General features: G+C 39.4%; 1 protein-coding gene and 1 pseudogene across 1 annotated transcript in view; one reads left to right on the top strand and one right to left on the bottom strand.

The window, feature by feature from the left end:
- The window catches only part of LOC123642746 (oxysterol binding protein), a 32,216-nt gene extending 4,760 nt beyond the window's left edge, over positions 1-27,456 (top strand). The window contains exons 2-14 of the mRNA XM_045558149.1: positions 86-294; positions 2,144-2,394; positions 6,904-7,102; positions 7,345-7,447; positions 7,799-7,853; positions 8,040-8,171; positions 14,176-14,421; positions 14,865-14,985; positions 22,982-23,085; positions 24,139-24,234; positions 24,905-25,086; positions 25,885-26,105; positions 26,190-27,456. Of these exons, the coding sequence (XP_045414105.1) occupies positions 86-294; positions 2,144-2,394; positions 6,904-7,102; positions 7,345-7,447; positions 7,799-7,853; positions 8,040-8,171; positions 14,176-14,421; positions 14,865-14,985; positions 22,982-23,085; positions 24,139-24,234; positions 24,905-25,086; positions 25,885-26,105; positions 26,190-26,332 (2,062 nt within the window). The 3' untranslated portion in view covers positions 26,333-27,456. The remainder of the gene's footprint in view (positions 1-85; positions 295-2,143; positions 2,395-6,903; positions 7,103-7,344; positions 7,448-7,798; positions 7,854-8,039; positions 8,172-14,175; positions 14,422-14,864; positions 14,986-22,981; positions 23,086-24,138; positions 24,235-24,904; positions 25,087-25,884; positions 26,106-26,189) is intronic.
- On the bottom strand, positions 12,488-13,084 carry LOC123642747 (annotated as a pseudogene).
- Positions 27,457-27,927: the final 471 nt, after the last annotated feature.

Raw genomic sequence — 27,927 nt, 5'->3', positions numbered from 1 at the left:
GGAGTTATGAACATAAATGGAATGTGATGAAGGATAAGCCACCCATCAGCTTGCTACTTAGCTTGTCTTTGTCTCATTATTGCAGGTCAAAGGCTGAAATGAGACATACCTGCCGTGGTACCATCAACCTCGCCACAGCCAATATCACTGTGGAGGACTCTTGCAACTTCATTATTTCCAATGGGGGTGCTCAGACTTACCATCTGAAGGCTAGCTCGGAAGTGGAGCGGCAGCGCTGGGTTACAGCCCTGGAACTGGCCAAGGCCAAGGCTGTGATGATGCTGGCAGAATCAGGTAGGGAGCAAAGAACTCCAGGCCACCAGGGGACATTTGGCAATGTCTGGTTGTCACAAGTGAAGAGGCCTGGGTGGAGATGCTACTGGCATCTACAGAGTAGAGGCCAGGGATGCTGCTAAACCTCCTACAGTGCACCAAACAAATGCACAACAAAGAATTATCTGGCCAAGGTTGAAAAACTCTGTCCTAGACGCATAACAGTTGTGCTTTTGCCTTTAATGCCAACTGGCTGCCTTAAAATTTTGAACAATAATTATTTTATTGCTAGGTCAGTTTTAGGATTATTACAATTCACAATTTGGATCTGGCTGTACTTTTATCTCCTGATGACTTCTTACTTAACTGTTTGTTAGTTAAGTTGAAACGATCCTAAATAGACTGCCAACAACTGTATATGTGATATTTTCTGTGAAAAAAATCTTCATTTTGCTACATTGGTTACACTAAAAAGAGCAGGCAAGTTATGTTTTGATTTTTCTTCAAGGAATATGGTAGGATTTCCCCCTGAGATGTTGATAGTTTAATCATATGGAGCTTGTTCACTTAGAGCTGACCAAGATGGTCACCTGCTGACTTTTGTTTGTCTGTCGTTTATTTTATCTTTTGTCATTGATACTGTATTTAATATCTATTAAGCAGTGAAAGGAAAATTACTTTGTAAATTTTTTTGTTTTTTTTTTTTTTGAGACAGAGTCTCACTTTGTTGCCTGGGCTAGAGTGAGTGCCGTGGCGTCAGCCTAGCTCACAGCAACCTCAACCTCCTGGGCTCAAGCAATCCTCCTGCCTCAGCCTCCCGAGTAGCTGGGACTACAGGCATGTGCCACCATGCCTGGCTAATTTTTTCTATATATATTTTTAGTTGTCCAGATAATTTTTATTTCTATTTTTAGTAGAGACGGCGTCTTGCTCTTGCTCAGGCTGGTCTCGAACTCCTGACCTCGAGCGATCCACCCGCCTCGGCCTCCCAGAGTGCTAGGATTACAGGCGTGAGCCACTGCGCCCGGCCTTTGTAAATTTTTTAGTAACAGGTTATATTCTGACTTTGGCCCTGCCTCCCTGTCTAGCAGATAGGGCAAGTCTTTTCTTATTTCTTTTGTTTTGATTTTAGTGCTGATCTTAGCTCCCCCAAAGGAAGTGACACTGCTAGAAAAGCATTTTGCTGTTACAGAGTGTTAAGTACAAAAGTTCTAGTGAGAGGTACAACATAGCTTCTCTACTTGACTTATTATTAGAGAGCTATTTAACATAATACCTTGCATTGCTTTCATGGTGGCTCTAGTGTCAAATGACTTCATCACGAAGTTCCTGAGCTCCTTTTCAGAAAAGATAAATTAATGGGCCCTTTAGTGTTGTCGACTTGGTCTACAAAGAGCTAGTCTGTGATTCTCAACTCATTTCATACAGGGCCCACTGATCATCCAACAGATGATGATGGATTTGTAATAATTATTAGCTTGGACTAGATTGGAACCCTCAAGGCTAGAGTTAAAAGGTCAATAATTCATTCCCAATTTTAAAGCCATTCAGCTTCTCCATGCTGTCCTATAGGTCAGTGGCTTTCAAGCTTCAATGTGCATCAGAATTACGTGGGCAACTTATTAGAAAGGCATATTTTTGGGCTTTGCCTCACACCAGCTTAATTAAAGTCTTCTGGGGGTGGGGCCAGAGACTCTGCCTCTTTAAGAAGCACCCCAGGTGTTTGTGGTACAGGTGCTCTGTGCACCACATGATAGAGAAATCATCTGGTAATGGCAAGCTTTCAGTCAGTCAGAATGCACAGCGTGAGAAGTGTTGGTTTGGTTGTGGGCAGAGCAGGGTCACATAACTTGTCTTTTCATTCCTACAGATGAATCAGGAGATGAAGAGTCTGTCTCACAAACTGACAAGACTGAACTGCAGAATACGCTTCGGACCCTCTCCAGCAAAGTAGAGGACCTGAGCACATGCAATGACTTGATAGCTAAGCATGGCACCGCTCTGCAGCGTTCTCTCAGTGAGCTGGAGTCCCTGAAGTTGCCTGCTGAGAGCAATGAAAAGATCAAACAGGTCAACGAACGAGCCACACTCTTTAGGATAACATCCAATGCCATGATCAATGTGAGTGCAGAGGGTGTCTGTGTTCTGTTTTGATTCTTTCCCTCTTTGAAGCATCATTCTGCCCAAATGTCTGAAAATTGTAATTGATAAAGCAGAGTACTAGGTCCCGCTTCACTGCTCAAGCACTTTAAGTTACATTGTTTATTGCATGAACTAGAACAGGCTGCACAGATGGAATGACTTTCATGCTCGGCTCAAGTGGTCAGGAGCACATTGCTTCAACCGGGGAGTTAGGTAGGAGTCCAGAGTTCCAGCCCTGCTTCTACAACCAGCAGGACATCTCATGGTGTTATTAGTCGAGTCCCTTAATCTGTCTGGGCTGTGGTTTTATTTACTTATATCTAACGTAATCTGTTGGAACTAAAAGGTCTCTATGCATCCTTTCTGCTGTCATGTTCTTTGAGCTTTAAGTTAACAAAGTCACATGCTTACTTTGCTAATGCATTCTGGCATACAGGGGAGTAAGTGGAGGCTGGATCAAGTACTAGTGAGAACCTTGTAACATTCATTAGTCTCATCTTTTGTCCTTGATTTCAGGGATAATACTGTTGATAAGACAACATGCTAAACTTTGGGTTTCTTTTAAAAAGAGGAGCCAATGCTTCTGCCTTCTTATTACTCCCACCTCGGGTGGCTGTTGTTGGTTTGTGAAATATTTTACCTGCTTGGATGCAAGGCTCTGAGTATATACAAGTACCACTGGCATTACCAATGTATTGATGAGAATGAAATGAATACATGGTTTAAACAATGCTGTTTTCCTCTATGGGTAACTGATTCTCACCTGGCAGGTTGTTTTAGTTACCTTCCTTATAAAAACACTTAAAGACTTTTCATAAGTAAGAAGGGTATTCTGTGAGAAAACATTTATGCAGCGTGGTTTTTTTTTTTTTCCTGTCTAATTAAATGGGATTAAATTGCCTTACCTAGTGCCAGATTTTCTCTTGTTTAGGGAGCAATAGTAACATATGACATCTGCTTAGAACTCGTTTAGTTCACATGGCCCTTAAAGATTAACACTTTTTCCTGTAACCAAGGGGAAATTTAGTTTTTCTCATTTAATCACTTTGTTGAGTAATAGAAAGTTGTGGTAACCTTTAATTTAGTATCATTTTCTGAAGCCCTGAACACTGTTCAGTGCTCTGTTTCACACAAGGTAAAAAGAAGACAAATTATACTCCACTTAGGGACTGCAGGAAGATTAACTATCTGCTAGGACCATCCAGCAAATCAGTACTGATGCTTGCACTTCTGATGTCTAGTCAGGCACTCTTTCCAAACTGTCTCACTTCTTAGTGACTGTGTGCCTGGTTTTCCAGTCCTTTTGCGATCAGAAAAACTTCATAAATCATGTGGTCAATTAATAGTAAATACTTTTTAAATAGAACAGTTTAGGGTACAACAGTCTCCTGAGAGTGAATGTTGCCTTTTACACACATCCGGTGAACACCTCACTCCATGGCAATTTTTTTTCTATTCTGATGGGAAACTTTTGCTAAACAAAAGACCCCTTTATAAAACTGAAACTTTAATTTGAACTTTTCTTGACAATATACTTATCTTTGTTCCTTGGGGAAATTCTTCTTCCTCAAGTTCTCAGTGTCCAGAGTCTGTGTTAAAGGGAATGATCCCTTGAAAGTCGGAGGTTAAGTTCTGATTTCTCATTCTGTTCTCCCTTGGTGCACTGCCTGTCCCCTTTCATAGCTAATTATTGCTTGAAATACATTTTTTATCCCTGTGTTATTTCTGTTGTACCTTTTAGGTGATGACAGTAAGGATTTAAGTGTAATATGCATTTTAAAAATTAACATGCTAGAGCATCACAACTCTAAAGCAGCAAAATTATATCAAAGGAAGAATACATTTCACTCAATTTCTTGATTGCTTAGGATATAGCTTTTCTTACTGTCAAAGTGAATCTAATCAGAGAATTAAATTTGACACTGTTCATTATATTCATTTGCTATCTATTGAGCACCTCCTGTGTTCTAGGCACTGTTCCTGAGGGTGGATATGGTCCCTGCCCTCAGAGAGATTACTGTCTAGTGAGGGACAGAGAAGCAAATGGATCTTTATAGAGTGCTCTAAGTGACCTGTTGGAAAAGAGCATGGGTTGTTGTGGTATAGCACAATGGAAGTGTTTGGCTCAGACTAGGAGGATTAGAGAAGGTGACACTTCAGATAAATTCAGAAAGAGCAGTGAGATTCTTCCTATGAAGAAAGGCAAGCTAGAGCTTGGGGCCTGGAGTCCAACCGCCTTGGTGACCTAACTGTAACCTGGGACAACCTACATCCTCTGTGACCACAATTCCTTATCTGTAAATGGTGATGATACTAGTAGACCCTTCACAGGGTTGTTAGAAGGATTTTGTTAGGTAATTTATGTGAAGTACTCAGCAAAGTGCCTGACATAGCCAAATTTTAATTATGACCAGTATTAAAAGAGAGTGAGGGAGAAACATTGATCCAGGTAGTGGTGTGGCATATGCAGATCCTTCCCTTTCCCTTGACTGTTAGTAAAGCAACGAAGTAGCTAGATGTGAGGCCGGTTACTGTGAACCCATTGTGGTTCTAAGTGCTTACAACTCTTTGAGATTGTTACTGTTGCTATTCTTTGTTTACTGATAAAGGAAGATGAGGCACAGAAATGTTAAATAACTTGCCCAGAATTCCACAGCTAGATAGTGGGCTGAAGCTGTGATTTGAGCCCCAACGGTCCCAACTCCAGAGTGTGTACTCTGTACTACCTCTGAGTATGGAGGATGGAAAGACATATACAGATTCCAAAAATATTAAAAAAGAATCAGTAGGACTTGATAGTTGGATATGAGGAGGGAAGCAAAAATAAGAGAAGGGTGCCCCTTAGTTTTCTGGCTTGGACAACTGGGAGGGCCCTGGAACTATTCTTGGCATGGAGAACATCAAAGGGAGAAGCAGAGTCAGCATGAGAAAGTGGTGAGTTCACTTTGGGACCTATTGATTTTGAGGTTACTTTGAGCCATTGAATAGGCAGTTGGATATTCTGGTCTGAAACTTAGTGCTGGGCTAAAATTACTGATTTAGGGCTAGAATTACTGATTTAGTAGCCATTGGCCTGTAAGTAATGGTTGAAGCCATGGGAATAGATATTCTATTTACGTTTTAGTTTCTCTATAACAGGGGATCAACTTTTAAGCTTACATTGCTTGCTTCCTTCATTTATTTATTAAACAAACTTTATCAGGCTCCTACTATATACAAAGCAACTAAATTAGGAGCTGGAGTCTGTATATGAATAAGCAGTAAAATGTGTCTTTAAATTGCACATGATCCATCTGGAGAGAGAGAACATCAGTCACGATACTGCTGAGCATGTGTAAAATAGAAATTTGGGCAAAGTGCTATGGAAATGTAGAGAAGAAACTGGCTGCTTATGAGACTAGTGGGGAAGGTGTCAAGAAGTAACATTTGCCAGGAAGTTTTAAAGAATGAAGATTTCCCCTTTCTTAGAGACAGGGGATGGAGAAGGGCATTCTAGGGAGAGTGAACAGCATTTACTGAGGTGGGCAGGCCTGAAAGAAATCTGTGTGTCCAAGAAATGGTAGCAGTTCAGTGTGGTTCCATTGTAGGGTGCAAGGGTAAGTACATCTGTCTGGAGAGGAGGATACAAGACAGGTGGTGGCCATGGTGTGAAGGGCGCCTTGTGTTCATAACCAGTACTTAAGATTTGTCCCGATGTTAGTGGGGAGCCAGTGGTGGAACTGATATGATCGTATTTAATATGTGTGTTTTTTCTCTAGATCCTTTCTTTGCTTCCTTATGTAGGCTTATAATTTTTAAGATCAGTTGTTTCTCTTAGTGACCAAAATAAAATCAAATAAGTTTTCCCATATTTAGTCTAATTCAGTGCAGATTCTCCATTCTCAGTGTCAGAATTCCTCAGCTTTAGGTTACTTGAGTTTAGTCAAGAATTTGTTGATCAGCTACTCGGGAGGCTGAGGCAGGAGGATCACTTGAACCCAGCAGTTTGAGGTTGCAGTGAGCTATGATGATGATGCCACTGCACTCTAGCCTGGGCAACAAAGACTCTGTTTCAAAAATAAAACGAAATAAAATAAATCTCATTAAACACGGTTCTTTTTGTTGTTGTTGTTTTTTAAAGAATTTGTTGAAAGCAGTTACCCTATGTTTTTTCTTGTCTTTCTTTCAGTCAGTAGATTTCTTTTTTTTGGTGCGGTTCACATACCTGCCCTTTGTGATATTGCCACAAATACTTTGTCTAGGTTTACTGCTCACTTGGCATTGGTTTGGTCCTCATGACCAGGAAGGTATAAAAGAACTATAATACTCAAGGTTTTCTCGATTTGACCTTGATTGCAGCATGGAGCTAGCTGTCTCTGATACCTTGTCATAACAGGGAAGGTCTTTCATGGTACAGTTCCCAGAATAAGGTTACTTAATGGGCTTGCAGAGGCCTGAGGAGAACCTCTGTCTAGTTAAAGTGACACAACCAATGCTTTCTCTATACAGGCCTGCAGAGATTTCCTCATGTTAGCCCAGACTCATAGTAAAAAGTGGCAAAAGTCACTACAGTATGAAAGAGACCAGCGTATCCGACTGGAAGAGACCCTTGAGCAGCTGGCAAAGCAGCATAATCACCTGGAGAGGGCCTTCCGGGGAGCCACTGTGCTGCCAGCAAACACTCCCGGCAGTGCTGGTTCTGGCAAAGGTGAGACGCCTAGCTGTTAGGCAGCCTTTCTGATATGAGCCAGGTGGTTTTCTGTGATTAATAGAACTCCAAAGGTTGCACAATCAACAGCTCATCCGAAATGGAATTGGAATTTCTTTTGGCTTTTCCACTGCTTTCTACCATTTGTTGCTATATTTGCGATTGGTATTTAAAAGAAGCTGCCATTCCAGGCATTTGGTAAATATAACCAAAGTAAATGAACAAGGCTTTTCTCCTTGCAGATCAGTGCTGCTCTGGCAAAGGGGACATGAGTGATGAGGACGATGAGAATGAATTTTTTGATGCTCCTGAGATCATCACCATGCCTGAAAATTTGGGCCACAAGTAAGTTATATTGAACTGTTGGAGAAAATAAACATATCTGGCCATCAAAAGGTTAGAAACATTTTAGTGGGCATATCATAGTTGTTGATATTTACTAAGATCTGAGTCTTTTTCTGTAAGTGAGTGGAAAATTGTCAGCTTTTTTACATGAACAAGTTCTCCAGAGATATTTAGGTTCATACCTATTCTATCTTACGTGTCTTTGTAAGTTTATACAGTGTACTTGGCATTCTGCTTTGGAAAGAAATGTGGAGGATATCATCAGAAAGATACCTTAACAACAACAAAAATGTTGAGGACCAAACTCTAGTTCTGGCCTTTGTTCTAATTCTACGTTTTCTATCCATGCAGACGTACTGGCAGCAATATCAGTGGAGCCAGCAGTGACATCAGTCTTGATGAACAGGTAATACATATATGGGAGTTATCAAAGCTAAGGGACTTGGTGTATGATTCCCAAGGATTTGTTTGTGAAGTGCTAAGAGAAACAGGAAATACTGATTTTTTTTTTTAGCATGGGGGAAGGGAAGGTTGTAAATACTGGGTTTTCTGTTCTTTGTGGGTGATTGAATGGCTTTGTTTTTGCTTTCAGTACAAGCATCAGCTAGAGGAGACCAAGAAGGAAAAGAGAACCAGAATACCATATAAGCCAAACTATAGCCTCAATTTATGGAGCATCATGAAGAACTGCATTGGAAAAGAACTCTCTAAGATCCCCATGCCGGTGAGGTTCTTGCATACCCAGGTTGCTGCCAGGAGGTCCTCTCAGCCTGAATGGGAAGAGTGCTGATATGACAGCCCCATCCACTTGTGTGGCAGTTTGTAGTATGGTCTGTGTTACCCTTATGGTCATAAATTATCCCTTAAAATTAGTTGCTTTAATCTTGGCTGTGGATCCCAGATCACCTAGAATCAGATGTATATGTTCAATAACAGTTATTTTTGAGCAAATTCCTATGCTAGATGCGCTGGGACATGCAAAATAAATATAACATAGTTTCTGTTTTCAAGAAGCATGTAGTTTAAAAGAGACAGACATGAAAACAGGTAGAAAATACTATTTTCTTGGTAGTCTTATGGAAAGTACTACACATAAAAAGATTTAGGGAGCACAGAAGCAAAAATAATTCATTCCAACCAGAAAGAAGAGCCCCATCTCCATGGCAAAGATGGCACTGGGGATGACCTCTCTGCCTCCAGTCATGCCTTCCTCCAGTTTGGCCACACTGTTGCCCAACTGATCTTTTAAAAATTACAAATGTAGTCATGTCACTCTTCAGCTTAAAGTCCTTTACTGGGCCAGGGACAGTGGCTCATGCCTGTAATCCCAGAATTTTGGGAGGCCGAGGTTGGAGGATCACTTGAGCCTAGGAGAGTTCAAGACTAGCCTGGGCAACACACTGAGACCCTGTATCTATGAAAACTGAAAAAATAGCTGGGCATGGTGTTATGCCTGTAGTCCTAGCTATTCGGGAGTCTGAGGTGTGAGGATTGCTTGAGCCCAGGAGTTTGAGGTTATAGTGAGCTGTGACCTCAAACCACTGCACTCCAACCTGGGCAACAGAGCAAAACCCTGTCTCAAACAAAGCAAAACAAAACAAAAAAACCCTTTACTGGGTCTTCTTTGCTTTGAATGTAGTCCAGATTTCTCAGACGGTTTGGTACTTCCTCCCCATGGGCAAGGCTTTGTCCATACCCATCCCATGTTCTAGTCATTAGTGATATACACTGGGCAGTGTATATCACTTGCTTGTTCATTTCACAAGCATTTTCTGAGGCCTACTATTTGCCTGGTATTTTGGCAGTGTATCAGTTAGGTATAGGTTCAGTTTAAAGAAACAAAACCAAAATATACTAGTTTAAAACAGGGATCAGCAAACTAAGGCCCTCAGGCCAAATCTGACTGCCATCTGTGCAGACCACAAGGTAAGAATGGTTTTTATTTTTAAATGGTTGAGGGGAAAAAAGGGACATAATAGTTTGTGACATGTGAAAATTAGATGAAATTAAGGTGTTAATGTCCATAAAGTTTTATTGGAGTACAGTGATGTTTATTTATGTGTCGTCTATGGCTGCCCTCATCCTACAACAACAATGGTGAGTAGTTGTGACAGAAACCGTATGGCCCTCAAAGCCTAAATATTTATTATCTAGCCTTTTACAGAAAAAGCTGGCAACCTCTGCTTTAAACAAATGTTGACTTAACTCACTCTGTGTTAAAGTCCAGAAGTAAGTGGTCCAGGGCTGGTACCCTATTCCTTGGTGTGAGGACCAGGCTTCCTTCTGTGCTGTTGCTCTGCTGCCTGTGGCCTCAGTTCCTAGGTCTGAAGTGGCTGCTACAGCTTGAGCCCTCAGGATCTCATTCCAGTCAGCCGGAAGATGGAAAAAGAAGATGAGCAGGCTCTGCCTTTTAAGGATACTTCCTGGAAATTGCATAAACCATTTTCACTGAAATCTCTCTGGCCAAAACTTAGCTATATGGCTATAGTTAGCTGGGGAAAAGGCTGGAAATGGAGACTTCTGTTCTGGGTGGCATGGCCTGGTAAAAATATTGGGGATTCTAGTTGTAGAAGGGAATAATGGATAGTAGAGGGATGAGGAGGATGGCTGCAGGTTCTGTCCACAGCCAGCTACTTGGCTTACAGAAATACAGAAAGCATTCTCCCTACCCTCTTGGGGCTTATGGACCAATGTGTGGTTTCTGCCTCTTCATAGACTGCATTCCTTGTGGTCAGGGACTATGTCTTAATGGTCTTTATATTCTTGATTCTTAGCCTAGTGCCTGGCATTTATAGGTCATTCAGCAAATGTTGAGATAATTCATTAACAGGGTCTTAGAAAACCAGTAGGTTTATACGTAAGTATGTAGGATTTTTGTTAGAAAAATGTTGACCTCCAGATAAGAAAAGGCCATGAGTAAGCACACCGGAGAAACCTAAAATAATTGCTTTATGGGGGGCCTGAAAGAACCCCACTTGCCTGGAGTATTAGATGCCTTGAAGGAAGTAGTGGAAAGGTGGGCTGGGAAGGCAGGTCATCACAGTCTCAGAGATGTGATTTCTGCTTAGAAAGAGCCTCTGGGTCTAGGTGACCTCTCCATCCCCCTTTACTATTAGTTCCTGGTTGACATGGCCTTTAGGAATGTGCAATCTTGTACCTATTTTCCTGCAGATCAAGTCCTCACCCTTCCCCTGCTCTGTCCTGTGTCACAGGAAAACTGATACCTCTAGGCTGTAGTTTTCAGGCTTCCGTTTCTGCTGGAGTCTGGCTGGGCTCCACCAATGCAAGATACCAGTAGGAGATTGGAGTCGGGAAGAAGGGTATTTCTCTTCCCCATCTATGGCCTCTTGGGCAGTGCTCTGGCAGCAGCTGTGTGGCTCTAGTTTCCTCCCACTCAAGGTTTTAGATTTTGCTGGATCTGCCCCCCTGCCCCCTGGCCTCTGGGCTATAGTCATGCCACTGCTTCTCTTTGTCCGTCCAGCCTACCAATAGTCATGGCTTCCTGCAGTTGCTGATCTCTGGGTTGTCTTTTTTTGACTGTCCAACTCTTCATCAGTTGTATAAGTAATTTCCTGCTTCCTTCTACTTTAAATATTCAGATTCGTTTGCTTTCCTATTTGGCTTCTGATAAAATGGCCGTTATAAAAAGCTTGGTACTTTTAGAGAAACGGGTTCCTGGAACAGTTGTTGGTGGGCAGGACTGGTATGTGTGATGAGTAGTGATAGCTTAAGGATACACTCATTCTAGTCCCCGGCACTGCTGATAAGTTTAGTAGCCACCAGAGGAGTGGCTACTCAATTTTCCTCAAAATGTATGAAAACGTTACTTCATGCTGCCTGAAATTCTGCCACTGAGAGATTTTTTTTTTAGTTAATAAGCATCCTCTTTAAAAAAGACTCGAGGGTTAGAGCTTTATCAGTCTGTCACCCTTCAGTGTGGGTTTGTCTTATCATACTGCCTCTCAGTGTCTCTCAGTGTAGGAAAGATGGTTTTGGAGTGTGGCACACTGTTTTGGTAGATCTTGTTTCCCAAAGGATGAGTATTCTAATGTTGGTCCTGTGGCTCTATGTTTATTGGAAAATGTCCACAGAGAAACATTTGGTATATTTCTCAGAGAAAAAGTAGGCTCCAGTTTATTATTTTTAAAAATGTATGAATGCATAGAAACAAAGATGTGAAAACATTAATAGTGGTTATCTTTGAGTGATAGCATTTCAAGTAAATTTTTTCCTTTGTACTTTGTTTTCAAAGCTTTCTATAGTGAAAATTATAAGGTATTAATTTCACAAGTGAGGGGGGATAGTAAGTATTGGGTAGGATGTAGCTCAGAGATTGATGGGTAGGAAGGTGAACAAAAATGCAGAAAGAGAAGTGGGACATAAGAAAGAAAATTATTGTTTTTTTTGTTTGTTTTTAACTGAAATGTTGCTTAAGGCCAGAACCATTCAATAGAAAGGAAAATTTTCTTCCTTATTCTTTTCTCTGGACTTAGAACTCAGGCTAGTAATATTTAGGCTTGTTCAGCTGTATTGTTGATTAAATAAGCTTTATGGGCCAGAGAACTTAACTTATTTTTATAGTAAATTTTTTTTAATTAAAAATACTGCATTAGAAGCATTCAGAATGTCAACAAAACAGCTGCAACTGTTTTTTTGCAATTACAGAATGGTATTCAGTTAACAGAACAATTTTTTCATATAAGCCGCCATCAGAGACAACTGAAGATGAAAACACTACCATCCCCATATATAACTAATTTGTACTGTGCACCAACAAGAACCTGCGTTAAATTTCCATGCCAATTTACAACCCCCATACTGTACCAAGCAAGGTTAGTGGCTATTGAAAATACCACCAGGACAGGGCTAGCTAAAGATACATTCAGTAGTGTGTTAACTATACAAAAAAAGACACTGTATAGTTTAAAAACAAGTCTTACACAGCCTTACATTTCAGTTTTTTTCTTTAAAAGGAGTAAGTTGTGTACAGGGAGGTTAAATGCTTTATAGACAAGGAAAAAAGACTGCACTAAAACCAACTTATTCATCATCATCATCATCTTCTTTTTCATCTTCGTCTTCATCTTCCTCCTCTTTCTTGCTTTTTTCAGCCTTGATGACTCCCTTTTTTCTGCATCAGGCCTTCCTTTAGCTTGGTGTGCAGCAATATCCTTTTTGTATTTTTCCTTCAGGTTTGCAGCTTTCTTTTCATAAGGCTGCTTGTCATCTGCAACAGTGTCATTCCACATCTCTCCCAGTTTCTTTGCAACATCACCAATGGATAGGCCAGGTTGTTCTCCTTTGATTTAGGGTGATACTTGGAACAGAATAAGAAAAAGGCTGAAGGAGCCTCTTGGGTGCATTGGGATCCTTGAACTTTTTTGTTTTCCCTTTAGGAGGGATATAGGTTTTCATTTCTTTTTCATAACAGGCCTTGTCTGCCTCTGCCATATCTTCAAACTTTCCTTTCTCTTCAGCAGACATGGTCTTCCACCTCTCTGAGCACTTCTTAGAAAACTCTGAGAAGTTGACCCAAGCATCTGGGTGCTTCATCTTGTGCTCCTCCCAACAAGTTTGCACAGAGAATGCATGTGATGACATTTTGCCTCTCGGCTGCTTAAGATCTCCTTGGCCCATGTTTAGTTATTTTTCCTCAGCGAGGCACAGAGTCGCCCAGTGCCCATCCGGCTCTCACTTGCCCAACCGCTGTCTCTCTGGAGCTCAGTGTATTGCAATGGCTGTGTAGCAAAGTTTTTAAGTAGTAAATTCATTTATAATTCCAAACAGTTAACTGAGAAACTAACTTTTTAGGGGGTGGGGGAGGTGGGGAGTATGAACAATATTTCTTTTGTTCACTTCTCTACACCTCATGGGTAGCATACGGTCTGGTACATACACTCAATAAATATTTGTGGAATGAATAAGTAAATAAATGAATGAATGAACATCTTCTCCCCTATATAATCACCACCCTCCCCCACCCCACCCCCGCCATGCATACACATAGACACTTGCTTTGTCCGGTGGTTGAATGCCCTAAGTTGGCTCTAAAACTTAAAAAAAGGTAAGAGCATGCATAGCCCCCTCTCAGCACCCATCATGAGTACTTTCCAGGTCAGAAGTACAGCTGCCAACCTCAGGGAAGAAATCAGAATCCTGCCCTGATGTAGAGCTGAACTGAATGAGACTTGGCCATTGTCTAGTCCAGGGTGGAAGCTAATGTTTGTAATGTAATCTTTTCACTAGTCAGGACACACTTATACTTAAAATTTATTATCCTTTCTTTCCTCCCCCAAGAATTTTAAATACCTAACTTCCTCTCTGGGTATACTTATACTAAAATACATTACATTTATTTTTTTAAATATATTTATTCAACATATATTTGATGATGATCTCCTTTGGGTCGGGCATTGATGACTCTTGGATATGTAGTGCTGAATAGAAGAGGCTTGGTTTCTATCTCGAAGAGCTTTCAGTTAGTGAAATAAATGAAAACAGTGATTTCTGCCACTCACTGACATGAACAATTGACCCAGGAGAATGGGTTGCTTGCAGGTTAAATCTTAGAGCTGCTCTACTGAGCAAAGGCCTCTTTTCTCTTCCCAATGATTTGCTTTTATCACCTGGACATTTCAATATCTGTTTCTCCAACTGTAAAAACAAAGTTTAAACTATCTCTGATACATATGTGGGCAAAGCTTTTATATCTGTTCTTTTCCTTACAGGTGAATTTTAATGAGCCATTGTCCATGCTTCAGCGCCTTACTGAAGATCTGGAATACCATGAGCTATTAGACCGAGCTGCAAAATGTGAGAACTCTCTAGAACAGCTATGTTATGTTGCAGCTTTCACCGTGTCCTCCTATTCCACTACTGTCTTCCGTACCAGTAAGCCATTCAACCCACTCCTTGGGGAGACCTTCGAGCTGGACCGGTTAGAGGAGAATGGGTATCGATCCCTCTGTGAACAGGTAAAGGAGCCTCAGGACCATAACATTTCCTTTGTGAAGAAAGTGCTGATTTTTTTTCATTGATCTCTGTGAGTGTTATGCTTGAAGAAATTCTAGTCCCTGTCATCCCAACCTTCCTTCTTCTCCTTCAGAACTTCAACACTGGGGGGAAAAAAAAGAGCCAGGTGTAGTGGTGTGCACCTGTAGTCCCAGCTCCTCAGGAGGCCAAGGTGGGATGACCACTTGAGCCAGGATCAAGATCTGCCTGGGCAACATAGTGAAACTCTGTCTCTAAAAACAAAAAAACAAAACAAAAAAAACTTTAACACTGGAAGCCCTGGGATTCACCTACTATTGTGGGTATAAAATGTCAAGTGTGAGTTTTCGGTGTTTCTCACAAATTAATAGGCAGCATCTTTTCCTTCTCCTTTCTGCTTTCTTAATTTGAACCTGATTTCTTCAAGGTGAGTCATCATCCCCCTGCTGCTGCGCACCATGCTGAGTCCAAAAATGGCTGGACGTTGCGTCAGGAAATCAAAATCACCAGCAAGTTTCGAGGCAAATACCTCTCCATTATGCCCCTCGGTAAGGCCACCATCTTTGCAAGAATTAGTGCTCCAGGAATGAAAGGTTTTCTGGCATGATGGAGCAGGTCATTGGTTCAGGAATCAAGATACCAGAGGTCTGATCTGGGCACTGAACCTCACTAGCTGGCTTTGGGTTGCTCATTTAACGTCTGAGCTATCAAATGAGTGAGGAGGCCAGAGACTCGTTAGGTATCCATCCAGTCATAAATTTTTTATCTGCTTAGCTATATTTAATGCATCTTTAGGCACTATTTTAGAACATCAATTTTAGCAGGCTTTTTTTTTCCTATTTCTATCTCTTAACTAGTGTTTTTCACCCCATTACACTAGCAATCAGAATCTGTAAATCAGAACTCTTACTATTACAAGGTTAGGTTTCTTGGCTAGCCCCTTCCCCTTCTCCTGTCCTTTTCTCTTCTCTTTCTTCCTTTACCTGATGGGCTAGATATCATTTATGTAATGGCTGAATTCTAGGTAAAATGAAGCTTTATTTTAAAAGATCTTATTGGATTACAAGTTAATTTTGTGTCAAGATCAAAAGGAGCAGGCGTGAGATTGGGAATTTAATATGCAATGTTAGAGAGCCTATACCTTAGAGGAAATGTGATTATTCAAAAAGTGTAGTAGAGATTCTCACTGCTTTCTTGAACCAGAGCAGCCACGTTTGGCCATGTATGTACTGAAGAGTAAATCTACAGACAGAGAAAGAAGCACAAAGCAGAGAAACCAAGTAGCTCCCAAGAGAGAGAGCAAACAGTAACTCCCTGAGCTCCTGGTGGCTTTCCATTTCCAGGTTCTAGTCTTTTCACGAGGCGTAGCTAGTACTTGAATACTGCAGTAGAGGCTTCTTCTTTAATACATTTCCCTTTGCTCAGAAATACAAAGCGTAGCAGGTATAGTGCAAACTAGAAATTAGCCAGAAAAAAATCCAGGAATGTTTGGTAATACATTAAAAAGAAAAAGGAACTAAAGTGTTAACTCTATTATTTCAAGCTTAATATGCAAAAGGCCCTTAGATGAAAAGGAGACTAAATGATAGATTAATCTTGATCTTTGCTGAGGACCTTTAAAAAGCTTCTAGTTGCTTATTTGTCTTTGAAACTAATAATTTCAGGTGTATTAGGTTAAAAGTAGTAAATGCCTGGGATGTTCACACCTAATTTGCAGAACTTGGATGTCAGTGGTCATATTGCGGTGTGACTTTTCACCATGGAGAAGAGTTTCACAGGTTCCTTGAAGATCTCTAAAGGGATGAATTCCAAGGAGCGTTATATACGGTCAGCCTTCTATATCTGTGCATTCCACATCCATGATTCAACCAACATTGGATAGAAAATATTTGGGAAAAAAACAACAATAAATAACAATACAATAAAAACAAACAAACAAACAAAAAACCCAAGACAGTGTAGCACCTATTTATATGGCATTTACATTGCACATAAATAGGTATTATAAGTAATCAAGAGATGATTTAAAGTATATGGGAAGATCTGCATAGGTTATATGCAAATATTCACCATTTTATATAAAGGACTTGACCATCTGTGGGTTTTGGTATCTACAGGGGATCCTGGAAGCAGTCCCCCACGAGTACCAACAGACAGCTATACATTTAAAAGATAACCGGTTAAATGTTTCACATTTGACTAATCTAGACTTCAATGGATGAATAATTATATGAACATGGTATAAGTGGTGGGTCTAATTTTTTGCAGTTAAAAAATGTCTTTGATAGCATTCACATTCCTGTGGTTATTTAAGGATGTGGGTCACCAGGATGTGCGATCTTAAGTCCCTCCCTCTATCAGCTACTTATTGAGTACCTGCCATGTGTCAGGGCATGGTTCTTGGTGTTTGGGAAATATAAATGAACAAAACAAAAATCCTGACCCTCCTGGGAAGATTGGAAAAAAAATAGACATGGTTCTAGACATTGGCCCTGGGGATGGCTGTATTCAATATTTTTGGATCAGTGATTTGGAAGAAGAATCATGCAGTGAAATTTTCACACTAACAATGGCGCTTATCTCTCAGAGGGTAAATTGTTAAGCCAGTAGATATAACTGAAGAAAGATATATGTACAGGGTTGTGAGTGAGCAGATAGAAGATTGGTTGACTCCAGTGTATTGAACATAAAGTAATGCATTTGGGGAAAAGTAATTTAAACTATTGTGGTGATAATTAAGATAGCATTTGAGTGTTTACTGTGGGTCAGGCATTGATTAAGTGACTCTAATGTATTAACTTATTCAAGCCTAACAATAATTTTATGATAGGTACTGTTATTGACATTTTTTTAAATGATAAAAATGAGGCATAGATAAGTTAAATTGTAAGGTCACTCAGCTAGCATGTGATCTGAGCTGAGGCAATCGGGCTTCAGGGCCTACTGTCTTAACCACTAAACTGTATTAAAAAGGGGAGAGACTACAAGCTATCAGTTATAGCCAGGAAAAGAACATTGAAGACATCAGTCCAATATTCTAATTGAAGTCTAAAAAGACAGGACAGTTGTAAGGTTATTTGGTGGCAAGAAAACTTTGCACAGATTTATGGTTCCATTAACTCCACTTTGAAAAAGTCCTAGCTGTGCCTGAAGAAAACCTAATACAGAGCAATGAAAGTACCTAAAGGTATTTGGAGGCAGTGGCAGTGTGTCTTGGTCTCCCTATAAAAGAGATTAAAAATATTAGAACTCTTGCAATCTGGAAAGAAGAATGCATCTAGAAAATATAATTGAAGTTTGCAAAATAATGTATGCTATTGTAGGGGGAAAAATATGAATTGGTTCATTAAGTTCCAGAAAGTTGAATCTAGATGGTAGCCTTGAAGTTTAAAGAGATATATTTAAATAAATGTATTATTTTATAGTTTTGGAGTTCTCTAACCTAAAGGGAATTATAATTTGAGAATATATTGAAACAACCATTCAGCCTGTTGATCTCTGTGTCAGTTATACAACAGAGCTCTGGGGACCTTGGATTTGCCCTTGAGTGGCACCCTAGTCAAAAAATTTCTCTCATATATTTTATTATTGTTCTAATATCTGGAGTATTTAATCCATTGACTTTTATTATAACTACTGATAGGGTAGGATTTATCTCTGCCATTTTGCTATTTGTTTTCTACACATCAGGTCTTTTTTTTGTTCCTCTATTCCTCTGTTATTACCTTTATTTGTATTAATTGGATATTTTTTGAGTGTACCATTTTAATTCCTTTGTCATTTTCTTTACTATATTTCTTCAAGGTATTTTTATAGTGGTTACCCTGGGTATTACAATTTACTTCTTCTAACAATCTAATTCAGATTAGTTCCAACTTAATTTCAGCAGTAAACAAAACCTTTGCATCTATATAAATCATTACCTTTCTCCTATTTTATGCTTTTATTTTTATACAAATTATATTTTTATACATTATAACCCTATCAACACAGTTTTATAATGTTGCTTTATGTAGTTGTCTTTTAAATCATATAGGACAAAAAAAAGAGTTGCAAGCAAAAACTACATTTTTTCTGTCTTTTGTATAGTTTAACTGTAATTACCTTTACTGGTCTCTTTATTGTTTAACGTGGATTTAAGGTAGTGTCTAGTGTCTTTTCATTTCAGCCTGAAGGACTCTCTTTGTATGTCTTGTAGGGCAGTTCTGCTAACTCTGAATTCTTTCAATGTTTGTTTATCTGGAAATCTCTTAAATTCTCCTTTGTTTAGGTAGGACAGTTTTACTGGATATAGAATTCTTGCTTTGACAATATTTCCTTTCATCCTACTGCCTTCTGGCCTCTATCATTTTTTTCTTTTCTAATTTGTTTTATTGTGGTAAAATACATATAACAGAAAATATAGCATCTTAACCATTTTAAAATGTATACCTCAGTGGTATTATTAATAAAAACATTCATAATGTTGTACAACCATCACCACCATCCATCTCCAGAACTCTTCGTCTTGTAAAACTGAAACTCTCTAGTCATTAAACCGTAACTTTCCATTCTTCCCCTCCCCCAGACCCTGGCAACTACCATTCTACTTTCTGTGTCTGTGGTTTTCAGCTACTCTAAATACCTCACATACTTACCTGGCAGGGGAGATACATGATCATAAATACCTCACATCAGTGGAATTACACAGTATTTGTCCTTTTGTGATTGGCTTATTTCACATAGCATAACGTGTTAAAGGTTCATCCCTATTGTAGCAAATGTCAGAATTTCCTTCCATTTTAAGGCTGAATGATATTCCATTGTATGTATATATTAATAACACATTTTGCTTATCCATTCATTTATTGATGGACTCTTGGGTTGCTTCCATATTTTAGCTATTGTGAGTAATACTGCTGTGAACATGCGTATACCAATATCTCTTTGAGACCCCACTTGCACTTCTTTTGTTGAGTATATACCCAGAAGTGGAATTGCTGGATCACATGGTAATTATATTTTTAATTTTTTGAGGGGCCACTATACTGTTTTCCACAATGAATATACCATTTTACATGCCCACCAACAGTACACAAGGATTCCAATTATTCCATATCCTTGCCAACACTTTTTTTGTAAGTATTTTCTCCCATTCTGTGGGTTGCCTTTTTACTATTGTCTTTCCTTTGGTGCACAAACTTTTTTAATGTTCAGGAAGTCCATTTTGTCCATTTTTATGTTGTTGCTGTGCTCTTGGTTTCATATCCAAGAAGTTATTGCCAAATCCAATGTTGCGAATCTTTTTACCCAACATAGTCTTCTAAGAGTTTTATAGTTTTAGGTCTTATGTTTAAGTCTTTGATTCATTTTGAGTTAATTTTTGTATACGTTTATTAGATAAAGGTCCAACTTTATTCTTTTACATATAGATATCAAGTTTTTCCAGAACTGTTTGGTGAAAAGACCATCCTTTCCCCATTCGGTGATCTTGGCACCCTTGTCAAAAGTCATTTGATCATATAAGGAAGGGTTTGTTTCTAGGCTCTTTCTTCTCTTCCATTGGTCTATGTCTGTCTTTATGCCAGTACTACAGTTTTGATTACTGTAAGTTTGTAGTAAGTTTTGAAATCAGGAAGTATGAATCCTCCAACGTTGTTCTTTCTCAAAATTGTTTTGGCTATTTGAGGTCTCTTGAGATTCCATATGAATTTTAAGATGAGTTTTTCTATTTCTGTGAAAAAGATCGTTAGGATTTGGATTAGGATTTCATTGAATCTGTAGACCGCTTTAGGTGGTATTGTGCATCTTAGCAATATTAAATTTTATAATCTATGAACATGGGATGTGTTTCCATTTGTTTATGTCTTTTTTCAGCAGTGCTTTATAGTTTTTACCTCCTTGGTTAATTCCCAAATGTTTTATTCTTCTGACACTATTATAAATGGAATTGTTCTTAATATCGTTTTCAGATTGTTCATTGTTAGGTGTTTAGAAATGCAACTAATTTTTGTGTTGACTCTGTACCCTGCTACTTTGCTAAATTCATTTATTAGTTCTAACAGGGTTTTTCTTTTTTGGTGGAATTTTTACCATTTTCCACATATGAGATCATGTCAGCCGTAAACACAGATAATTTCACCTCTTCCTTTCTATTTTGGATGCCTTTTATTTCTTTTTCTTGCCTAATTGCTCTGGCTAGGACTCCCAGTACTATGTTGAATAGAAGCTGTGAAAGTAGGCATTTTTGCCTTGTTCCTGGTCTTAGAGGAAAATATTTCAGTGTTTCACCATTGAGTATGATGTTTATTGTGGGGTTTTCATATATGGCTTTTATTATGTTGAGGTATTTTCCTTCTGTTCCTACTTTGTTGAATGTTTTTATTATGAAAGCATATTGAATTTTGTCAAATGCTTTTTCTGCGCAGTTGAGATCATTTTTTTTTCCTTCATTCTGTTAATGTGGTGTATTACATTGACTTTCATATGATGAACCATACTTGCATTTTAGGAATAAATCCCACTTGGTCATGGTGTGTGATCCTTTGACTATGCTGCTGAATTCAGTTTCCTAGTAATTTGTTGAGGATTTCTGCATCACTTTTCATGAGAGATACTGGTCTGTAGTTTTCTCTTTTTTTGCAGTGTCTTTTTCTGACTTTGGTGTCAGGGAATGCTGGCCTTACACAATGAGATGATGGTGGAGGAGGTATTAAGAGAGTTAGGATATATTTAGGTGGAACAACTATTTTGAAGATGTTTGTGAAGATTTAATGAGATAATGCATAAGGAAAACATAGCGCAGTGCCTGGTACAGCACAAGTACTATCAGCAGAGTTGCTATTATTATTAATATATTATTATTATTATCATTAATGTCTTTGCCTTCATTATTGTTATCCTTATCAGCTACCTACCAGGGCTCCTTTAATCTTTTGTGCAAGACAGACATGCCTAACCTACAATTAGAGTGTTCTTTTCATTAATGGTTACAAAAGGAACTTACAGAGTGAGTTATAATGTTATTGGAATTGACTGTATTATTCACTACATGTTTTTGTAAATTTTTTTATTATTTTGAATCCTCAATTACCTCTGCTCAAACCACTTATATTGGTATTCATTCCGAGATCAATTCATAGGAACAGGAGTCAACTATATGAGTGCCTATTATGTTTCAAGAATTTTATTGAATAAATAAACAGACATTTACTGCATAACAGAATGTGGTTTACAGATGATAAAACTGAGGTTTAGGGAAGTTAAAAACATTCAGAGTGCAATATTGTACTGCAATTTTGATGATAACCACACAGAGTTCATGCAGATTCCGTAAATTAAAAGCACAGTCTGCGAGAAGACTGCCCTTGCTTCAGATGCCAGCAGCAAGTTTGGTGCTCCATAAGCCACTTGACTGCAAGTTTAGGAGTTCCCACCACTCCCTCAGTTTGATAATTTATTAGAATGACCCACAGAACTCAGAAAAGTGCTACACTTATGATTACAACATTATTAGTGTACAAATTAAAACGAGCCAAATGAAGACCCCCATAAGGTGAGGTCTGGGAGGGTTCTGAACACAGAGCTTTTGTGTCCTCTCCCCATGGAATTAGGGCATATCGCCTTCCTAGAACATTGATGTTTTCACCAACCAGGAAACTCCACACAGCTTTGGTGTCCAGAGATTATATAGGGGTTTCATTTTGTAGGCTTGATTGAATTATTTTCCACATGGTTGAATTCAATATCCAGTCTTCCTTTCCTCCCTGGAGGTCAGGAAGTTGGATCAATTATCAGGTGAGTCAAAGCTCCAACTCTGTAATCACATGATTGTGATCTTTCTGGCCTGGCTTGCCCTCATCCTGAGTGAACTCATTAGTATTGGCTATCTGTTGCCTATTATGAGTTGCTTCATTAGCATACACTATTAGGGCCCATCATAAATAACAAAGATACTCCTATCAATTGGGAAATCACAAGGCTTTAAAGATTCCATCCTAGGAACCATGGACAAAGACCAGGCATACTCTTTATTATACAACACAGGGTCACATATCTAATGAGTGCTAGAGACAGGATTGAATCCAGTTCTGTCTAATTTCAAAGCTTCTGCTCTATCCACTATATTTTTACTATTAAGGCCCTTAGATAAGTGGCTTGTTTAAAGTCACACAGCTAGTTACTTACAATAGGGCCTAGCCACTGGTACTGACTACTACTGTGCTACTGTATGCTCCTTCCACAATGCAATTTTATTTTTTCACATTGGGACATATTTGACTCATTTCTGTAGATTTTGCTGTTGGTATTGTAAATTATAGCTCCCCAGCTAAGATATATCTGTTCTCAGTGTCTGTTATCATTTAGTTTATTCATAGATTTAAAATAAGAAGTGAAAAAATTCAACCGATGCTTTCAGCATTTAAGGTTATAAGTTTTTTGATTATTTTCTTTTTAAAAGTAAGAAATCTCAATAGAAGGAAATTAATCCATTGCTATTTCCAGTCTGCATGGTGCTTTTTTCCTAATATTTGGCTTAATTTGCGTAACTCTTTCTGCTTCCAGGTACCATCCACTGTATTTTCCATGCAACTGGGCACCACTACACTTGGAAGAAAGTTACCACAACGGTACACAACATTATTGTGGGCAAGTTGTGGATAGATCAGGTGAGCAAATGTATCCCAAGTGCTTCTGAAGTTCAGAAGAACACCTTCTTAGGTATGTCTTTGCAGTGTTTAGGACATGTGAACTGATCCCAAAATATTACTAGTTTATCAGTTTCTCTGAAGGAATTTCTCTCAGGTAATATCCCTACCTTCACCTCCCCAAGTTTATATCCCACAAGTTATTATTTGTAAATGACCAAATTATAACATTCACCAGTGACTACTAGGACTGTGTTGGGCACTAAGAAGGGTACAAGGAAATAATAAACATGGCCCCGACTCTTACTCCTTTCATTACTCATCAAACATTTGGTGCCAGGCAATATGCTGGGGACTAGGGATACGAAGTCAGATGGGCCGTTCCTCAAGAAGTTATTGTATCATTAGAGATATATGACAAATGTATAAGCTGAAAACTTTTTAACAAAATATACTAGTATAAAAGATGTACTAAGATAATATATTTAATTGTCAGTTTGCTCTTAAGACAATGGGTGCAGTAAATTCATAAAAGACAGGGAATACTATTTTCTGAGCAGTCAGGAAAGGCTTCACAGTAGATGTGGGAATTGAGCTGAGCCTTGAAGAGTAGTTTGGGATTTGGAAGACAACAAGGAGGGGAAAGTGAAATGAAAACAGTGTAGAAAGGCGCATCATATGGAACCTTGAAATTGTGAGTACTTTGATTTAAGCAGAAGAGTTAACGAAGGGTACTAGTGAGGGATTGGTTTGGAAAGATAAATTATTATGTGAAAGTTAAATTATTATGTGAATTTCAGTATTTGTGCTGAAGGTCAAATCATGCCATCTAGGATGTGAAACAATTCAAAACGGAACAAAAGGTCATGTGGTCTTGATCTCAACCTGGTATACCAAGGTTACATAGGGATTCTGTCGCATTCCCAAGGTTGGCTAAGACCTGAATCTTAAACAAGGGAGTGCTAGAATGTAAGATTGAAAGTAGAGAATTACAAGGCATGGGGTTTGGCAGACATTGAAGTCATCCGGTCTTAATGAAACTAATCTATGATTTTTTTTTTTTTTATTTTACAGTCTGGTGAAATTGATATTGTGAATCACAAGACAGGAGACAAGTGTAATCTTAAATTTGTTCCTTATAGCTACTTCTCTCGGGATGTTGCAAGAAAGGTAAGGGAAGTTGAAATTTAAATTTTTTCCACGAAGTGCATATCTCTTAGAAAGCCTACTCCTTTGGGGCTGGTGTGTGTGTGTACATATATATGGTGATTCAAAAAAAGTAGAGAAGGAGAAAGCAAGAAAGGAGACTATACTGCATTACTAAACCAGTTCCTTCTCTTTTCTGGAGAAGACAATAAGTGAGGAAGTAGAAATCAAGAGCAATGAGAGATTGAAAATAGGAAACACAGAGGAAGGATTGCAGGAAGAAGGTGTGGGCAGTTTGACCCCCATGAAGTTTAAGAGAGAGTTGTATGTTACCACTACAAAGGAATTGTGCCATGAGTTTCTGTGGAAGAGTGAAGAATAGCTAGGGATTTAGGTCTGTATGATTTCTGGAGAGAAGAAAATATAATTCTGAGTACCAGTCAGATGCTTTTCCTACCTATATCATTGTATCAAAAATCCCTATGTAACAAAAAATTATAATGAAAACCCCAAGTCATGGCTCAGTTATTTCAAGTAGTACCAAAAAATATAACAACATAATTTGGATGACGCCATGTGTTTGTTATAACAGGATTTCACCAGTATTTACTCAGGACTTTAGTTCCCAGGGTAGTCAGATAAGTTAACTCACAGTGAATGCTACACACCCAAGCCCTGCTCTCCACCCTTGCAGGTAACAGGAGAAGTAACAGATCCATCAGGAAAAGTTCACTTTGCCCTTCTGGGGACATGGGATGAGAAAATGGAATGTTTCAAAGTATCACCAGTCCTTGGGGAAAATGGGGGTGATGCTCGACAGAGAGGCCATGAAGCAGAGGAAAGCAGGGTCATGCTATGGAAAAGGAATCCTTTACCGTGAGTATCACTATGCATGCTGCCCACATACTGCTTGGACCTTAATGGTGGAGGAGTACTGAAGGCATTTCTTCCTGCCTTCCCACTTCATTATGCGAGAGATTGAACAAGGGAAATCGGAACTTTTGGAGAGATTACTAGAAAGTTGTCATTGTATGATTTTAGTTGTAGCATGCTTTGTCCCAAGAAAGTTCAAACTAACCAAACCACATCTGCTAAAAAAATATTTGATGCTTTCTAAAGATCCTTTGGATTGTGATTCAGAAGGATATTTTTCTGTAATTTAGAGCAAAACAATTCAAAAATGGCTAGAGGAGAAAGATGCCTACCACCTGTTAACTATTTTAACCTAAAGGCCCAGCAGCAACAGAATGGTCCCGAGACAATGTACAGGACTTTGGAAACAAGACGGAGACCGTTTGTCTCCTGTCATCATCTGGTACATTCAGTCTGTAGTAATAGCCAAGATTATCCCAGAAAGACATTGAAAAGAAAGCCAAGGAAACAGGAATGGGGAATTTTAATTTAATAGAATGTTTCATTCTTCCTAATGAAAGTAGATAATTTCAGCTGAGAGCAATACAACCCCAGAAGGCTAGTGAATTGAGTGATGCTGGGGAGGGGATAGGGAGTGATCCAGTGTGGCTGTTAATTAGGGGTACCTGACGTGGTCCTAGATTCTTTTTATTTGTAGGACAACCTTGGTGATATAGTCTTGGCAGTGTACTTAGCTGTTACTCCTTAAGTAGGGTCTGGGCTCTGGCATTATTCTTTCTCTTTCTCATCCTTTACTTTCAGGAAGAATGCAGAAAACATGTACTACTTCTCAGAGCTCGCTCTGACTCTCAATGCCTGGGAAAGCGGCACTGCCCCCACAGACAGCCGGTTGCGGCCTGACCAGAGACTGATGGAAAATGGGCGCTGGGATGAAGCAAACGCTGAGAAGCAGCGCCTGGAGGAAAAACAAAGACTGTCCAGAAAGAAGAGAGAAGCAGAAGCTATGAAAGCCACAGAGGATGGTAATGAACTTGCCTTCTACTCTTCTTTCTTGACGTGTGGAGATTGCCAGCACTGATTTTTTCTTTACTCTCTTTCCCTTTTAGGCACACCATACGATCCCTATAAGGCACTGTGGTTTGAGCGGAAGAAGGACCCTGTTACCAGGGAGTTAACCCATATTTATAGGGGAGAATACTGGGAGTGTAAGGAAAAACAGGACTGGAGCTCATGCCCGGACATTTTCTGAAGTGGCAGTAACAAAAAGGAGGAGGATCTAACGGAGAAGAGGACAGAGGATATGTGGGAAAGCTGGCAGTTGTGACTCTCTTACCAAGTGCTTTCCACAAGTTTGTCTGTCTTGACCAATCATTTTTTCCAAATCAATCACCAGAAGCAGACACCAGTGGTGGTGATTGGCTGGTTGCCTTAGCTGATTGTAACTGAAATCGACATACTAGATACCTGTGTAAGGGAGAGTTGTAGTGGCTGAAAGTTAGTGTTATTCCACATCTGCAAAGTCAAGTATTCTTGGCTCTTCTTCCTCTGCCCCCAGTTAAGATGATGTCATTCACCCTCCCCTTGTAGTATCCTGCTCAGCCAAGATCTGCATAAGATTATGATTTAGAGGTATTTTGGTGCTGTTCAGAGCAAGAGCTGATATTAGAAGAAGTTCCTTTAAAAAGAAACACGTAAGACTTACCAATGGAGGCATCGTGAATGGTTGCAGTGGAGGTATGACACTAGGTATGACATTATGAATTATGTTCACACATGGGTTCAGTTTTTATGGATGTCCATGCAGAGATAACTGCAGTATTGGAACATTTGCAAGAGAGATTGCTCTGTAGGGCTGGAATATTCAGTTACATTCTTGGAAGTTTCCATTTTCACTTGCGTCAAACACCCCTCTGCTGTTCTCCATCTTCTTTGACAGCAACTGGAGACCATTGCGGTGGTTGGTAAGAGGGTTGCATTCTCCACAAAGGAGGTTTACAGACTTCCTCAGGCAGAGAGCTTCTGAGAACACAGACAGGATAGAAATGACTACTCACCACTTTTGCTATCCCAATTCCCATTCACCCCAATCCCTCATTGTTTTTCTGGCCTCTCTTCTCTCTCCCGGCACAGTACCAATTTGGGTCTGTGCCCCAGTGTGGAGCAAAACATTACCTGCCCCATCCTGATATATTTCAGAATTTGAGAGAAGTTGTTAATCTGGAACTAAAAGTTTTTACCATCTCTCAAGCCCCATGGACTAGAGCCACCTCTGGAATAATGTGTTAAATATCTGTATATTATATATATGTAGAGAAAAATCTAATTTTTTTGTTTGATTTTCCTCCTTCCCATTAAGAATCTTGTCTTTTGATATTCCTTGTCTCCCTGGGACTCTCTCTTGGACACATGTTGATATGGATTGGAGCTTCTTTGCTTTCCATCTCTTAGGGGCAGACAGATTCAAAACCTGAGCAGGATCACATCTGGCAGTTACTGAACAGGGATTGTGTCTATGGTTTGAATCATGGGGTGCCCGCTGCTGTCTAAACTCTGCTCTCCTAATTACCTGACTCTTGAAAATGAAATCCTAACCTCTTTGCTGCCTCTTTTCTTTCTTTTATTAGAAAGACTATGGGAAGAAAGTCAGGAGGGTAATTTCCAGGTTAATTCTGCTTCTGTCAAGCACATAGACTAAATCCCAAAAGAAATTTTTTCCTAGGATATGGGGCTGAAAGCACCATCACGTGGGGTGGAGAAAAGAACTGCCTCTGTTGGGCCCTGGCTTCCTTCTCTATTTGTTCTGTATTTATTTTAGTGGTCTTGTTCGGAAATAGAACCCCTGTG

Source organism: Lemur catta, chromosome 7 (genome assembly GCF_020740605.2).
Source record: "Lemur catta isolate mLemCat1 chromosome 7, mLemCat1.pri, whole genome shotgun sequence".
NCBI lineage: Eukaryota > Metazoa > Chordata > Mammalia > Primates > Lemuridae > Lemur > Lemur catta.
The sequence above is the reverse complement of the archived record's forward strand: the minus strand, read 5'-3'. Positions and strand labels throughout refer to the sequence as shown.